At 33.8% G+C, this 18193-nt stretch overlaps 2 protein-coding genes across 2 annotated transcripts in view; both read left to right on the top strand.

Annotated features, from left to right (window-relative positions):
- The first annotated feature begins 967 nt into the window (after positions 1–967).
- LOC118750786 (glutamate receptor ionotropic, kainate 2-like) lies at positions 968–5794 on the top strand. Its single transcript, XM_036485518.1, has 7 exons — positions 968–1060; positions 1147–1423; positions 1494–1695; positions 2116–2341; positions 4741–4853; positions 4933–5082; positions 5157–5794. The coding sequence occupies exons 1-7, from the start codon at positions 1051–1053 to the stop codon at positions 5331–5333; spliced, it is 1155 nt and encodes a 384-aa protein (XP_036341411.1). The 5' UTR covers positions 968–1050; the 3' UTR covers positions 5334–5794.
- Positions 5795–10457: 4663 nt separating this feature from the next.
- Positions 10458–18193, top strand: part of LOC118750788 (glutamate receptor ionotropic, kainate 2) — a 46037-nt gene continuing 38301 nt past the window's right edge. Inside the window, exons 1-4 of the mRNA XM_036485521.1 lie at positions 10458–10749; positions 15962–16122; positions 16196–16412; positions 16495–16839. Of these exons, the coding sequence (XP_036341414.1) occupies positions 10599–10749; positions 15962–16122; positions 16196–16412; positions 16495–16839 (874 nt within the window). The 5' untranslated portion in view covers positions 10458–10598. The remainder of the gene's footprint in view (positions 10750–15961; positions 16123–16195; positions 16413–16494; positions 16840–18193) is intronic.

Genomic DNA, 18193 nt, shown 5'->3' with positions numbered 1-18193 from the left:
GTAAAAGGGGTGTAAAGGAAACATGATTGCCTATTTATATAATTGATATGCAGATGATGGAATATCTATCTAATAGTTCATACCTAGCTCAAACAAATTTATCGAAAACAACTTTAGCATTTGTTTCCATTTTTGTTGCCTTATTTAATATTATTAAAATTTGTGGAAAACGATTTTTGGGTTATCTAAAACTTTTGGCTAAACGCGTAATTTCTAAATAACCTCCGATCGGGCTCAAATTTTATATTTCATAATTCTGCAACCAACATCACGTGTTTAAATGGTATCCTAATTAAAAAGTCGTTTTTTTTTTGCCTTCATACAAATTATGTTCTCCTTATTATATACATTTATTTATATATATATACGTTTATTTCGGAAAAAAGGATCTGCTACGTTTTTGGACTTGAAGATTTGGAATCCCGGGGCTATTTCCAACAAATTTGCATTATCAGAAAGTTGGTACGTTTTCGAAAATCCTATTCGTGCTTGAAGACAACTGTGAAATGTCATTTTTGTCGCAACGCCGATTTAGGCGGTTTTGCTACACACAGAAAAAGTCAGCTAAATAAATTGCTGTCAACACATCATTCGGTAACTATAACCAAATAATGTAATTATAACTAAATCATGTGTTGAAGAAAACATGTTTAGTTGACGTAACTAAACTCTTTTCTCAGTGTACTGGTCGATGGGCGGTATTGCGAAACCGCGACGATAAGTATATTTTTGCAAACAACGACGATTTGTATATTCTACAACAATAGTTTCAGTAATTTTGATAAAAAATTTCACGAATCCGTTCAAACACGGTTTATAATATCCCGATATTCGGATTTTATCCGTATACGCCAATATCCGAACAGATAATCGGATATCAAAACATACGGATAGTGCCAACCCTAGTGGAAACAGATATACATAAGAATGTGTATAAGTACGTAGCATTTATTTTTCCTTTCTTATTTTGTTCAGCGAGCAGAGTTAGCTATCACTGACTTGACAATAACATCGGAGCGTGAAGAAATTATTGACTTTTCAATACCTTTCATGAATTTGGGTGAGTGTTGAATGAATAAGTTTTTCTCAACCGCGCATTGGTAAAAACTGAGCAAAATACTTTCATTAATATATCTTCATATTTAGGTATCGCGATTTTGTATATTAAACCTCAAAAAGCACCACCAGAACTTTTCTCATTCATGGATCCTTTCTCTGGCGAAGTTTGGATCTACTTGGGACTGGTATACATTGGAGTATCCTTTTGCTTTTTCATATTAGGACGCCTATCTCCAACAGAGTGGGATAATCCATATCCATGTATTGAAGAGCCTGAAGAATTAGAGAACCAATTTACGCTAAATAACTCATTTTGGTTTACGACAGGCGCTTTTTTACAGCAAGGTTCTGAGATAGCACCTAAGTATAGTTATAGTTGTCACATTTATTTGCCCTTTTTTTTAATATATATAATATATTTTCATATAATAAAGATCGCTCTCCACACGCACTCTTGCGTCCATTTGGTGGTTCTTCACTCTCATTATACTCTCCTCGTACACGGCTAACTTGGCTGCTTTCCTTACCATCGAAAATCCTGTTGGACTTATTGATAATGTCGAGGATTTGGCGGAAAATAAGGGCGGCGTTGAGTATGGTGCTAAACTGACTGGTTCTACAAGAAATTTCTTTGCGGTATGTGTTAAAAATAATTGCATGTGCATTTTGATCAAACCAAGGTACGTACATATGTATATATATAACAAACGGGATCAAGTTTGAAAGGGTTAAAAATTTTATGGCCTTATTCATAAAAAATAAAGTAGCTTTAAAAAAGGTTTATAAATTGAAAAATGTATGAAAACGTCACTTTGTAAAGCTCTTTAAACCTACTTTATTTTTTATGAATAAAGCCATTAGAATACATATACTGATTATCAGGTGAACTAGTATTTATTAGAAAATTAATTCGATTTCAAGACATTTTTTAACGCCATCTCAAAACCGACGCTCTCTCAGTCAGACACCACTGGCATCATATCAAATTTCAATCAGTCGAGCACTGTATTAAATTTACATATCTATATTATTAATTTCTAAAATATCGTTTTTTAGACCTCCGATCATGAAGTGTATAAGAAAATGAATGAATTTATGATCAAAAATCCGCACCTACTTTTCAAGACCAATCAAGAAGGAGTAGAACGTGTTAAATCTAGTACCACGTATGCTTTTCTAATGGAATCCACATCCATTGAATACAATATTGTACGAGAGTGTAATTTGATGAAAATTGGAGAACCACTCGACGAAAAGGGATACGGAATCGCCATGGTAAAAAGTAAGTTGTACGCCTGAAGGCGGATCTCCATAGCATGCGTATACACTGCGTGCGTTTTACAGAAAAATTTAATATACAAATTTTTATGGCAGCACCTATGTATGTACATACATAACAACGCATGAAAATGTAAAAAAGTTGTATGAATTTTGACACACCTTACCTTATTTCACAAAGGCCATAACTAGGGTTGCCAACATTTTCTAAGAAATTTATAGTACTTTTTCGAAAAAATCTGAAAAAGTATAGTACACTTCAAATATATTTATTTAGTATTTTTTTTTAAAGAAAAAGTAAAAATGCTTTTTAAGTGTACATCTTTTTGCTTTCTTATGCATTTTCTCTATAAATAAATATATTTCTTTGAAAGTATCGTATGCTTTATCGCTATTAATATTTAAATTAATATAAATCAAAAGTTAATTTTTTTATAAGTGAGATATTCGCTTTATTTCTCTCATCTCACCATTTCAAAATCTTAATAGAAAAAACTTTCTGTGAATGCCGAAGTTGCAGGAATAGAGAGCATAAGCGAAATAATTTTAAGTAAATTTGGTAAATCTTTCTAAGTATTTTTTAAAAATGTTGCCATTTTTGTTTTAAATTATATTTATTTTAATATTGATATTTCAGTATAAATGTCATCCATTTTAAAACGTTTCTTTCTTACAAATGACTGCAATATATTTATATTTATAATCGAAGAAATATAATATTTTTGCATACATACTATATTTTTTTCCAACAGTATATAGTACGCAGACCCAAAACGTAGTGCAATACTATATATTATAGTACGGTTGGCAAACTTAGCCCTAACCAAAACTTTTCATTCACAGATTTTGGTAGGATGTTTTAAAATACACCTTCAGTAAAAATTTTAAAGTGGTAGTACCAAAAACATGTCACTTTTTAAAAGGGCTTGCCTTTTTTATACCCGAGCGCACCTGTATATTAACTGTGTTCGCATAACGGTTGTTTGTAACAGCGAAAACGAATAGAGATAGATATGTACAAATGTATACATAAATGATCAGAATGAATAGAGATGTCGATTAAGCCATGTATGTCTGTCCGTCCGTCCGTCTGTCCGTGTACACGATAACTCGAGCAAAATTGAGATATCTTAACAAAATTTGATATGTAGGTTGCCCTTTATCCAAGGTAGGTTGGTATTGAAAATGGGCGAAGTCGCCCATATAACGGTATTTTCGAAAAATGCAAAAACTGATATTTCAGTAAATATTAGATGCAAATTGTTGAAAATTAGTATTTGTATTAGAACTGTGGTATAAAATAATATTATTATGAAATTTTTGGAAAATGGGCGTGACTCCGCCCACTTATGATGAAATGCCGTATCTCAGTAGCCGCTACACCAATCCTTACCAAACTCGGTACGAGGCTTGGGTAGGGTCTAGCTAAGAAATCTGTTGAAAATCTTTGAAATCGGGCAATAACCACGCCCACCTGCCATATAACGGTAATTTACAGAAACACAAAAACTGCTATAAATCAGTAACTACTGAAGCTATGTGACACAAAATCGATAACTACAATGACCACTTAGCAGAAAATTATATTATTATAAATTTTTGGATAATGGGCATGGCGCCGCCCCCTTATGACCACAAATGTGTATCTCGGTAACCGATTTATTAATTTCTACCAAACTCGGTGCACTTAATAACCTTGGTATGGAAAAGCGATTTGTTGAAAATTGTTCAAATCGGACTAAAATTACACCCGTATAACGGGTAAATTTCAGAAATCCAAAAACTTCGATATTTCAATAACTGAGGACGCTAATTTACTCCAAGTTAATAGTTACAACATTCTCCCAACAATAAATAACTGCAATAGACTTTTAGGAATCGGGCGTAGCACCGCCCACTTTATAAGTACAAAGGTGTACCTCGGTAATCACTTAATCGATTTGTATCTAACTGGGTTCAATTATATCATTAAGTCTAACTCTGTATATTATAGAAAACGTTTGAAATCGGGGAAAAACACACCTACTTATCATGCAAAGGTAGGTCCGAGAGAGTTGAACCGACGTTATTTGATACCTGCGCCGGGTATATAAAGTTCGGTTTCGCTCGAACTTATACTCCTTTACTTGTTTGATACTCTTTTTATAATCAGCCTTCATTTTCCCCGAACCGGTTCACTTTTCACTCTTGATTTCAATGGTTTTACTATGGGCGGATGACAAATTTTCGGATGAACCGTTTTTAAGGTGAAACTCAGGATAAGGCAGAATATTTTCTTGCTGCTCCTGTGAAATAAAATATTTTTTGGTTAGGGCCTTTGTGAATTAAGGCACCGGTAGCTTTACAATGTTTGCATTATTCAGGGTGGTATTCAAAATTAATTTCAACATACTGTTTTTACAGACTGGCCCTATCGCGACAAATTTAACAACGCATTGCTGGAACTTCAAGAGCAAGGTGTTTTATCGCGCTTAAAGAACAAATGGTGGAACGAAGTGGGAGCTGGAGTTTGTAATGTAAGCGTACATTGTAATAAAAAAAAATAAATTATTTTGAATGTAAAATGAAATATGTATCTTTTTTACATTTTTATAGAAAAAATCCAATAGTGGTGAAGTCGAAGCTTTAGACTTAAGCAATTTGGGCGGCGTATATCTGGTGCTGGGAGTTGGAAGTGGTATTTCTCTTGTGTATGGTGTAATAATGTGGTGCATACATGTGGCGCGAAAAGCCAGCTACTATGAGGTACATATGTGAATAAAGCCGTCTATTAATTCGAAATTACCTTTAAAGCGTTCATTTTGTTTCTACCCTACTAGGCACCTTTTATCGCCGCCTTTTGGGAAGAATGCCGGATTGCAGTAGACTTTTCAAATAATGAACGCTTGCTCAAGACTCCACAGTCGGTATATTCCCGTAGCCGAAATTCGCTCGTTTCAATTGATTCAATAGAAACGGACTCAGAATTTGAAGATAATTTAGACAGTGATGGATGATTCATAAAAATACATACATATGTTCACTTCGTATAAGAGTTTAATATCATAGCCAGATCTAATCATGCTAATCTGGATAAACGGCGCAGTTGTTTCTACCCTAACCGAAGGTAGTCTCGCGAATTTCGCTGGCCACGGCCAAAAAAGTTTTTATTGAGTTTTTCTATAGTTTCTTCAATTATTATCATGCTTTCTTTTTCAATAATATTATAATCTAAACAATTTAACTAAGATAAAATGAAGAAAATGCGAAAAAATAAAACAAAAGAAAGCAAATAATGTAAGTGGTTGAATGTACTTGCTTCGTGCATTTACTTTTTTTATTTTTTATTTTTTTTATTTCATTCCCACTGCATTGAAATCTGAGATTTCCACCGCATTTCTCTGGATTTCGTTGACATTTGCTAATATGTTTTTGTGTCTGTGTGCTTTTGTTTATGTAGAGAATTTCGATATTTCAAGTGAGGCATGATACAAATAAAATTATAGTTTAAAAAACTAAAACCTCCCTATTATAATTGCCATTCGTACTGTCATCAGGTATGTAACTTGAGAATAGAAATCGCTGCATCTTTTAGACGCATCAATATTACATAGTTACAACCTGAGCTAATAAAAGGAAGGTAAAAAGAAGGTACAGTAAAACCCGCTTAAGTACCACACGAAAAATTTCAGCTTTTTGCGGTACTTAGGCGGGTTGGGCACTTAAAAGAACCGACTTGAGTACCTCGATGCGGGTACTTAAGCGGACATAATTTGTGATGTAGTTACATCTTCTTGTTAACTTACATAAATAAGTCCTTGAATAAAACATGAACATTTAATGAAGTATACTGTAATTTAAAACCAAGATCGTAGCATTATTTAAACAAGTAAACATATAAAGGAAACCTTTGTTAAAAAAAAAAAAACAGATAAAGCTATGTTATGTCATTTTCACAAGAACTAAATCGAAAAGCCATTGATTATACATATTTATACATATACACCAACAGGGCATATCATTTTCAACCAAATTCAAAACGATATTGTTTGCCACTTATGTTAATTTTTTAATTTTTAAAATTTTTCAATTAAACAAAATTCATTCCCTAACAAATATCATTGAAACTTAAAATTTTGCAGGAGACCAAAAAAAAATTTCATCAAAATTTCAAACTTGTTTTTCAGAAGTGTTAAATATTTTTATGAGGATGCAGTTTTATAGCCCATTCAATTCTAGTGTAATAATGCGCAAGTTTCAAGTGGTTAAGAATTACCATTAATTTTTTAGAATTTTCTGCCGAAGGTATGTAGCGCTGACACTGAATTTCAAAATATGAAAATATTTGAAGAAATTAAAAAAAAAAACACTTAAAAGGGGAAATTATAAGTAAAATGGTAAATGGGGTACGAAAAATGTAGGTACTTAGGCGGCTTGGGTACATAAGCGGGAAGGTACTTAAAAGAGGGATTTTCTTCAGAATACTTTCAAAAATTCACGGTGCCCAAAAATATTGGGAACCTAAGCGGGTGAGGTACTTAAGCGGGGGGGTACTTAAGCGGGTTTCAGATTTTTGACATTTCTCCAGATGCAAACGTTAAGCATAGCTTTGCCACATCGAAATTTTTTGAGAGGGCAAATTTTCTTTTAAATATTTGGGATTTAATAAAAGAGTAAAATTTACATACAAAAAATAGCAAGTTCATGTGTTCGATAATCAAATTTGAACGTTTTTGTCAAGCGTTTTAAAGATCTTTCGAATTATATCGATATGCAGAAATGAAGTAATAAAATAAAATCCAGTTTTGAAACATTTATTTATTAAAAAGTTTTTTTTCATTTTATTTTAAATAAAATAAATAAGTTTACAAAACAAAACTCTTTTCTTTAATAGTCTGAAGAAGATGTATTGATAGATATTTCGTAATTAAAGCACAGTCCGAAACAGGCTTCGGAGAAGGTTGTATGGACTCATTGCCTCACAATTAAACGAGTCACAATTCAGAATTCTCCCGAAGTGAAGTATTCAGAAGTAATTCAGGATACAAAGCTGTCGTGTAAATCTAACGTGGAACACAAAACCTCCAAAGAATTGGCAGCATTTTGGCAATGTAAGCAGGTCTTTGACAAAACGTGGGGTGTGTCACCATAGGGAATCCTCTGGATTTATACCTCTCTGATCAGACCCATAATTATCTATGCGTCAGTGGTATAGTGGAGCAATCAAGAGCGTTGGAAGTCTGCTTGCTAAACTTCAAAGAACTACTGTCGTGTGCTGTCCTGAAGATTTCTCTACAATACGTGGCGCTGCTCTTGATGCACTGCTGCACTTACCGTCACCTTGTGCCTTCATACGAGGGTAAGCTTTAAAGGCCACCTGCAGACTAAAAAGAAACGGATGCTGGTATAACACTGAGTGGGGCAAGCGGCAGATATCTGAGCACTTGTGTCTTTTCAATGCCACAGGATAGTACGCAACCTTTACCTTTGTTGAAGAGATTCTATAATGTTTAGTTCCCTGCGGCTGAATGCTGGTTTAATACCAGCACTGAGCCCGGAAACACACATAATCGAATCTTCAATGATGGCTCCAAAACTGACTCTCTATTGGACTTTTCTCTGGGGAAGTATGCTTCGGTCTTCCAGGCTGATGTGTTTGCAGTGACAGCTAAACTGCACATAAGGCATTGGGCAGCCCTCTAACTACTTACTTCCAAACTCTGGGTGCCAGTTCAACCGGCAGTAACTCCTATCGTCCTATTGATTACTGTGAATGCGATAGCGAATGCGAATGTTAATATTAATGAAGAATGCGAATATTCGCAACAACCCTGGTACAAATGATTCGTATTGCGATCAGACGATTTGGCTGATTTGTCACACATTTGCGCACAGCAGTGAAGTGACAAGTATTGTCCACATTCATTCACACGGTTTAACCATTTGTTCATAAATACCTTAACGACTAATCAGGGTCAACCATACGTTGGCATCTATGGTATCGTGAGATTTGTAGTGAAATAAATAAAAATAAGATTTACGCATACTCGGAATTTTGAAAACACCCTTAAAATCTGGGCTTAGGGTCCCAGAAAACGCGGTTTTCATATTTTTAAACATGTACCTGCTCGTAACTTTATTTATGTTTACACGATGAAAAATCCTTGCATATGCCATTTAAGACAAGATAAATCGATGGTCCTGTGCAATAACGACACAATTCAAAATTCAAAAAAAAAAACCGTTACAACCGATAAGTTGCTCATATCTCTAATCCTTGTCGAATCCATGTCTAATCTTTTGGACTTACCTTAGCAATTCTTACTGCTTACTTTAGTAAAGGATGGAAATGAATAAGACAAGGATTAGAGGCAAGAGCCACTTAACAGTAGTAACAGTTTTTGCAGTGTAATTTAGTTCGTCTTTAACAATCTATATATGTATGTATGTGTATGTTTATAGTCTTTAATATTTCAGCCAGCCAGCAAAAAATGTGGAAATGGATCCGAAAATGGAAAGAAAACTGGCTCAAATGCGGATTTTTACCCGTTTACCGATTCAATTTTCGGAAAATCAGGAGACTTTAAATTTTTTAAATATCTTCAAAATATTTTCAAACTAAAACTCTCTTAAACCTCTCTCTTGTGATACTTTTTCATACTTATGTACATGCAGTTTAGAAATGAAGCCATTTCAAAATCATTTCGATTGATACCCGTATTGTAATAATTCATTGAAATGATTGACAATTTTGAATTTTACTTTTTAAACCATTATTTCCTATAATTAAAGTTGAATTTGAATTTTCAAACATGCGGAGTCCCTGATATACTTACGTTGCTTAGAAATAAAGCCTTTTCCAGACTCTTCCGATTAAAAGATAGATTGTAATAACTCATTAAACTTATAATAAAACTCTTTTTGAATTTATATTTAAAACAGGTGGCAACCCTCTCCAAAAACCTCAGAAAGCTCTACATGTTCAAGCTGAATATTTATAATTTAAACTCGACTTTTAAAACAGGTTGCAATCCTCTTCGAATTATTTTCTTACTAAAACCCTATTAAATCCCTCTTGTCTGACGTCCATATTGTGAATCATATTCCAATTATCAAATTCCTTTAATTTAAGAAGAATTTGATTTTTCAAACATGTGTTTTATAACTAAAACCCTTATCAAAAACCTTTCGATTGATACCCATATTGTAGTAATTAATTTAAATTAAACTAATTTAATTTATAAACGGGTGGCAACGCTTGTAAAACACCTCAGTAATATTTTAAATTTTCAATCTGAAGGTTAAAAAATTTTTCAAATATCTTTCGAATAATTAATTTAAATTTGGGTTTTCAAACAGGTGGTAACCATCTCCAAAATACTTTCAAACTAAAACTTTTTTAAGCCTCTTGTCATCCATTCTTTAATATAATTTTCAAATAGATAATTTCTTTAATTCAAGTCGAATTTGATTTTTTTAAACAGGTGGCAGATATATAGATATGCGGTATAAAAATTCTGTTTTATGGGAGGTGCCACGCCCCCTCGTATAACTGAGATTACACATTAGGTCAAATGATTCATTTGGCTGTGCGAAAGTCCAATTTCGTAAGGTCGGTTTTACATTTTTTTTGTCACCATTCTGTAGGGAATACTCCAGAATAATAGAAACTTCACTTTGTTTTTGTAAAATAAAAAACATCGTTAGACAGCAATAAACCAAAGTTGCACTTTCAAACGTTATTGACACGATGTTTGCGCAAGAGGTTTATTTTGTAAGTTTCAAGTGCATTTTGTTTTTTTTTTGTAAAGTTCGAATAATTTAAGGAAAATTTTATATGGAAAACAAAACTATAAGTTAGAACCTACATATGTCCCAATTTAAAAAAGTGACTTTTTATTATTTGTTTGCAAAAACTGACTTATTTGCATAACCTTAAAAATTTATTTAGGATTTTATGTAAGCTTTTACAATTTTGTTAACTTTCGGCGATTATTTTGGCTACTTTTGACAAGTTTAAACATTTTCTGGCAACCCTGTACATGTACAAATGAAAGCACGAAAATTGAATGCAAGCACATTTTAATCCGAAAGCTCTATTTTTATACACATGCAAAAAAAAATATTCCAAAAACATTTTGGAACTCAACACATTGGTTTTTACTGCCTCTATCTGTACGGAAGAACACACAAAACAGTCACCGCATATTTGCCATCCTTAACAAATCGAAATGATAACACAAAGTTTATAAATCGTATTTCATTTAGATAATTAGAAAAAAATGCAGTTAAGAAGTGACAATTTAATAGTTTTGGTTTTTTTGGTCCAATATACTCGTATTGGACACTGTGACGCACAATCTCGCCGCTACTCAAGTCGTGGAAATGATTACGAAGATAATAGAAATGGTGCATCTGGAACAATACCAATTGGTAAAGACTTATGATTAGATCCTATTCCCGTCCCCTAATTCAGCAGACGGAGAGTTTTTGCCTTCAAACAGAAAATATCTTTATTTTTAGACCAAATATGGTGACTGTAATACATTGTCGCTGATACTGCAAAACGGTCTATGTCAATTAGTACGTTTGGCACTTATGGTATGTTTTACCTGCAGCGGAATCCATCTGCAAATCGTTACACTCTGATCGTTACTAATGACAAAACAGTCCCTCTTTGGCTGATGAAGATGAACGACTACTAGAAGCGTTCAGGTACAGGTGGCAGATAATTTAAGCACTAGAGGTATTTATTGACATAGGACGTTTTACAGTATCACCGACGATTTGTCCATATGTATGTATGTACATATGTACATTCTACTTCTATTGCTTTGGGCAAATCGTACGCTTCATATTATGTATTACATATGAATGTACATTAGGGCGGGTCGATTTTTTCCCCAGAAAATTGCATATGCGGAAAATGCTCTACGTATCATCCTGAGCAATTTTGCCTTTTTCTTTTGGTTTAAGACCCACACCAATTTCGGGCCAGCGAATTTTAAGAGGAATTTTCATATCAAGTAATACAAATTTGTATTTATTTTATTTCTTATTTTTTATTTTTTTCAATCAACTGAACAATAGTTCCGAGTACAACAAGAGCTAAATTTATCAAGCTCAGACTGAAGTGTTTGAGAGTCTTCATGTTTCCTTATGTCGAGCTGGCGTCGACAATATGCAAGAGTTTTGTCAAGGCTAATATTTTCAGAAGAGGTTGCATTTTCGTGATGGAACGTTAGTGCAGAGTCAGCACTTTCATTTTTAAACTATTTTCCAAAAGCTGAAAATTTTTATAAGGAATGTAAATGTAATAAAAAGCAGGAAACTAATAGCCAGACAGTGAAATATAGGCACACGTGGCGTCAGCTCTGCTTCATATCTGTCAAAAAAAAAACCCAAAGACTTTTCTCAAGGTTGAAATTCTCCAAAATAATACTAAAATCTATAAAGTTAATAAACGACACAGTCAGTCTCATTTGTGATAGGGCCACGGGAGTCAGCAGTCGGTAGAAGTCAGAATGGTAACTGCTGTTAGTTAAATTTTTACAAAGGGATGGCCCAGTAAAATTGCGAACTTTTGATACAGTTTGCTTCTATTGGACAGGTAGATCATGGTTCCATAGTCTTGCCTCTAAATTTCATATGGGAACATTCTGCAGCCTTGGATTTTTGTTTTTTTTTGGATTTGATTATTATGCATTTTTGTAAAAAATTGTTCAAGACAAAAATTTACTCTGCTAATCTATTATAAAAATTAGCTACCAGCAGCTACCATTCTCACTTCTATCCTGTGATCGGACTTCTACCACATTGTGGTAGATCTGTCACTATTTTGAGCAGCTACCACATCTACCACACAACGTCTGAAATCTACGACATATTCGCGTTTTTGAGTAGTGTTATTTTTGCTCGGCATAATTTACCTAACTTTAAGAGCAAAAATTGTTCAACACTAAACACTAACAACAGGCAGAATGGGAGGATAAAATAAACTGTAAAATAGTAAATTTTCCGAATATTCAAATTTTCGACAGGAAACGTGGTTTTATTGTGTTAAATTGCAAAATATATGATTTATAAAAAGAATTTATAGCGCAAATGTTGTAAAACGGCGATTTTTGTGAAAGTATTAGCAAATTTCAGTGCATCTAAAGTATCTCAAGCGTTGTTTTCTTTTACTTGAGAATTGTTAAAATCAGCAAATCCCAAGTAGCGGTTTCTGGAACATCTACATCGTGATGTGATGAAAAGAAAAGCAGGCAGCACTCCGCAAGGTTGCAGAGATCTTGATATGGAAGGAACTGCTTTAAACTGTCAAGGAAAAAAGTGCCAAAACTCAACGCATTTTTTAGCAACTTCAATCTTGCACTTTATGAAACTAAAATTCGCTTTTTTTTATATTCTAATGAAAAGCTTTGCAATTTATGTGAAACCTTGCACAATTTTTTTAGTTTTTGTACAAAGTTTGATCCGAAACCTGAGATCTACCACATTATTTTGAAATCTACCACATTTTTTTCCAGATTCTACCACAGAAATTTGTTTAAGTCCGATCACTGCTTCTATCGACTGCTGACTCACGTGGTCCTATCACTAATGAGTCTGACGGTATCTTTTATTAACTTTGTAGTTTTTATTATCCCTGAAACTGCTGACTCTGCACTAACGTTCCATCACTAAAATGCAATCCAATCTGAAAGTATTGAGAAGACTTTTGCATATTTTTGACCCCAGCTCTTGGACTATTACGGTCGTCTTTATATAAAACAAATTTTTAAGAAGAAAAGTGGGCATAACTGTAGTATCCGGAAAATTTATTTATTTTTATTTTTTATTTAGAATACGTCTTGTCCGGCTATTTGGTATACAGGTATGTAGAGCTATGAATTTAAAAAATACATCAGGCTTCAGTTGAGATGTTCGCTTTTGCCATTCACCTGGCAGTGGCCGGAAGTGATTTGTTTGCTTACGGTTCAAATCGCAGCTCAATTCGTCCGGATAATTATATTCACGTATCCCCTGTAGCGACCAAACACCCTCTTGGGAGTGAGCTAATGTGACAAGGTATATAACCCTGCGTGCGCTAGGTTTGGGTCCCTGCCTACCCAATGAAAACCTCATGCCTCGGATGATATACTCTTCTTTTGATGACGATTATGGCAAACGTATAAAGGACTATGATTTGAGGGTATGCCCCTGGAATATCCGGACCTTTAATAGGGATGGTGCCTTTGCTCGGTTGGTTGATGCCCTCGGGAAAATAAAGACTGACATCACCGCCATCCATGAAATTCGATGGACGGGGCAAGATATGGAAAGCGTGACCGATTTGTCTCATTGTCCAATTTGGCTCATATTCGAGATATAAATATATTGGTAATGGTAGGGGCAATATCTACTATAGCGCAAAAAGAGCTGCAAGACACCAAAGATCAAAGTTAAATTACCACCCTTAAATCAATCACCAGAACGATTGCGGTCCTTGCTTTACGGCGACTATGCAAAGTTTTGTTTTAGAGATTTGCATTAATCTAGGAATTGCACGTTGAGGGTTGCCGTTACCGTTACGAACAATTATAAGGCTCAAACTGCGAAAAACGCGTTTTTATACCTTATATCCAGATTGTGAATTCAAAATTCTAAGTACATATGCATATTTTTTGTGTTTCAATAGATCTATAACTTTGTCAGTCACACAGTGTTATTATACCGACGAAATCCTTGACGGCGGTACCGGATGGGGAACGGTACATGACGGAGGTTTAGTTTGGGTTAAAGTCTCACACTGACGGGGTTAGGCTTTCATTGATCCCTCCTCGTAAAAAACAACATGCGCAGTAAAAAGTTAATTATTTAAATCGACGAATAGTTTTATATCAACTTTTGGGAACTTCTATTTATGTGTTTGTGTACAACATACCTCTACTGGTTACAATAATTTTAAGCTATAATAACAATTTTTTAGTAATAATTATTGGTTTTGAAAAAAGAAATGTATAGGGGACCCCTAAATTTCGTACTGGCTACGCCCATGGAAAATGTCCACGAATTGCTCTTGCATATGCGTGACCGCTCATTATTTTTTCGACGCTATTTTCTGTTACTGTGATTATCTTCAACTGCAGTACGTTTGAAATACAAATTTTTCTTGCATTCCAGATTATATTCAGCTCCAACTGAGACTAATCATTATCAAGCCGTTGTTTTAAAGAGTCCCACTGTACATTGTTACTATGACGTTCTTGAAGTATAGAACGAAAGGTATCTTTAACAGATGGCCTCTTTACTTTCGAAATCTTTTCATTGGTTGTGAAATCGAATTTTTCTACTTCTACATATATGTGATACCCAAGGCTGTGTGTCGCTTCTACGACGAGCTGCCTCCGCCATTTCGCTGTTGCCACAAATTTTTCGGGAGGATTCATGCATTTTGATTTTACTAACATTTTTGAGAATTTCTTCATGCTTCTTACATCCACGGGTGATACTGTTTGCAAGCAACGACTTGACACCCTTCGATTTCACCTCCACAACTTTGCCTAAATTCAACTTGTTATCACAAAAAAAGCAAACTTCCATTTTCGTACATGTGCTGCAGGACGCATCATAAACGAAACTGGACGAAAAGATGAGAGAACGCTGCTCTGGATAACAAACGGTCGCCTGGCCACTTAATTTTTCGAAGTTACGTGTGACTCATCATCACTCGCTGCAAGAATGCATATAAAAACGTTACCGTTACCACGTGTATTGAAATGTGGATTTGAATTTCTGAAATAAACAAATTATTTTTCACGCATTATGTGGCAAATCAATTTACAACAAAATTAAATTAAATTATATACATTTTGCAGAAGTCAATTTTTGTCTTTTCTTAAAAGTGCGCGTGAAAGTTCCGAGATATTCACCAAAATCTAAAACAATAGTTTTAAGCATTAAAAAATAAATTAATGAGCCACTGTCTGTGACTAAAAATCAAAATTTGGTCAGTGAGATTTTTTCCAAATTTCTAAAAGTACAATCGAGCCGTACATTGAGACCTTTTGCCAGAGGCTGCCTTATTGGATCATCGATATTTATTCAAAAAAGTATTGGGACTACTAAGTGTAGAAATGCGAAGGAACTGAGTAATTTGCGAAAAAACATACATCAAAAAAGAAATTTTCCACTTTGCTGCTTAATAGTATTTTATCTATTTGTTAAACGAAAAAATTGTTTATATGAAAAAAATTTGGAATTTCATTACAAACAGAATTATATGTTGTTCTCTTGCGTGCGACAAATAGTAAATTCGTGCATTGTATTGCAATCTTAAACTACCATTCGACTGTACTAATTTGTTTATCATACAGTCGTCAAATGACATTTGACTAAACAACGTGTGTGGGCTAGGATGATTTTTTATATTTATTTAAAAAAGTATTGTTAGGCGCGATATTAATATGAAAAAGATTTATTGAAAAACGCTTATTTACTGATATGTGTCCAGTTTTAACAAACTTTTGTTGTAACTAGAAAGCTTTTCATCGCTTTCGCCGTCCTAAAAAATTTGTCATTTTTAAAGAGGTTGTTTTGTCAAATGTCGCAGATATGTTCATGCAATAGAAAAGTATGCTCTTACATTTTTAATTTTACATAGGCTTAATAACTGACCAATATACCGAGCAAATGGGTCTAATTTTTGAACATGCAATTGAGGTTGCCAATGCAGAGTTAGAGACTCCTCTAAAAGCTGTGAAAGAGGAGATGAACTATGGCGATTCTTTTCAAGCTTACGGTGTATTATGTAAACTTCTTAAGGTAAACAAAGGCACTGTGTGTATACATAGTATTAAGATTTTTATTAGTATTTAATGTATTTACATTTTTTCAGGATGGTGTGGGGGGAATTTTTGGTCCCTCCTCACGGCACACCGCCAAACATTTGTCCACGATTTGCGATACCAAAGATGTGCCCTATTTCTTTTCAGATATGAACGAGAATTCAGAGGCTTTTAACTTATATCCACATCCTTTAGACTTATCAAAAGCATTATATTTTTTACTATCTGCCTATGAATGGTCACGTTTTATATTTTTATATGAATCTGGTAACCAAATACTTTTCATATTGAATGTGTAAAAGTTATGTATTTACATTAATATACCTATTTTCTCCATGTGTACCCCAAGTTGAATATTTAGATATACTTAATGGTATCTTGGCTTTCTATGGCACTAATGGTCCAACCATAACGGTTTTACGTTACGATATGGAACTAAATGGAAATTATAAAACTGGGTTGATGCGTGTAAGGAAATCCGGTGATAGTCGTATCGTTGTTGCCGGCTCATCAGACACGATGCCGGAATTTTTACGGCAGGTGAGTACAATGTCAATATCTGCAGATCGCTATTTACCTCAATTGTATCATAATCCAAAAAATACATACATACCTCATAGCTGTATCGGTTACCAGGATCTCACTAGAACAAAATATACAGTTCTTTTTTACTATGGGAGTTCTGCTGTTTTGAGTTATGTCCAGTGATCGGACTTAACGAAAATTCTCTGTGGTAGATTCTGGAAAAAAATGTAGTAGATTTGGAAAAAATGTGGTAGATCTCAGGTTTTGGATCAAACTTTTTACAAAAATTAAAAAGAACTGCAAAATTTTTAAATTGGATTTTGCCGATTTTGACAATTCTCGAGTAAAAGTAAACAACGCTTTAAAAACTTTAGAATCGAGTACCAGAGCTCTTGTATAGTATCGAATCGTAAATGTACATTACAAAGTTAATGGGAATAATGATATATTGTATTGGGCATTTCCAATCTGGCGTGGCATGACATTTGTATGATAAAATATTAGAAAATAAAATTAAAACGTCAAAATTTTAAAACTCTGGGAATTGGACAAAACTATTTGTATAAAACTTTTTGTAGTAATATTTGAAATATTTAAGGCTAATTTTTCAAATTCCAAAATGTAAAAATCTGTCTGTTTTTTTTATCAGCCGAAGTATCTGACATGACGCTACCTTACTAAAATTTCTATTGAAAGTTTTGTTGTTAATTTTGTGATTAAACAAATGTTTAACGCAAATAAAACATGAGTTTTAGCCTTAGCTATGGTTCCATTTCTTGCAAATCTATGTCGTACTATAACCATCTAACTTACTTTGGAATTTATATGTAAAGCAATATGGATATATTTTGAGCTTGAAAACGCAGAAATGTGTACTATCTTAGGTTGCAATGTGGAGCGCCTTTATTGATGTACTTATTAAAGTGCAAAGTGTTAATTCTTTATTAGAAAATTAGACCAATATTCAGATTTAATTTTTTTAATTTTGTATCGATATTTGGAATATCGAGCCTTTTTATTACTATGGCTGCGTTTCTTTATACATTCCGGATAATCCCATTTCATAGCCGGAATAAACAGAATGCGTTTGAAATATACGTTGACATATCATTAGGAACGTTCTAAAGAATAAGTAAACAAAAAAGTGTATTCCAAACGTTCAGAATGAATAAAGAAATGCAGCCTATATTAATGGGTACCCGATAATGGGTAGCGATACTTTAAATGAATATTATATCGATACTTTCGGTTCAATATCGTGTTCCTACTTGTTATCACATAGTATTTAGTGTTGGACAATTTTTGCTCTTAAAATTAAAAAATAATAAGGAAAATCATGTGGAACTTAATTATTACTACTGAAAAATGCGAATATGTGGTAGGTTTCAGACCTTGTGTGGTAGATCTACCACAATGTGGTAGAAGTCCGATCACTGGTCATGTCACTATTGAAGTAATCAGCCATATGTATGTACGTTAAAATCTAAATTAGTTTTCTTTGAAACAGTGATCCTATTTATGCA

The sequence above is a fragment of the Rhagoletis pomonella genome, unplaced genomic scaffold, assembly GCF_013731165.1.
Source record: "Rhagoletis pomonella isolate Grant_MI unplaced genomic scaffold, Rhpom_1.0 Rhpom_scaffold_00393, whole genome shotgun sequence".
NCBI lineage: Eukaryota > Metazoa > Arthropoda > Insecta > Diptera > Tephritidae > Rhagoletis > Rhagoletis pomonella.
This window is presented reverse-complemented; position numbering and strand designations above follow the sequence as displayed.

Excerpts from the sequence above, each read along its gene's own strand:
- LOC118750786 (XM_036485518.1), top strand. Across the intron at positions 4,854-4,932 it reads TGGGAGCTGGAGTTTGTAAT|AAAAAATCCAATAGTGGTGA; the intron begins GTAAGCGTACAT and ends ACATTTTTATAG. Across the intron at positions 5,083-5,156 it reads GAAAAGCCAGCTACTATGAG|GCACCTTTTATCGCCGCCTT; the intron begins GTACATATGTGA and ends CTACCCTACTAG.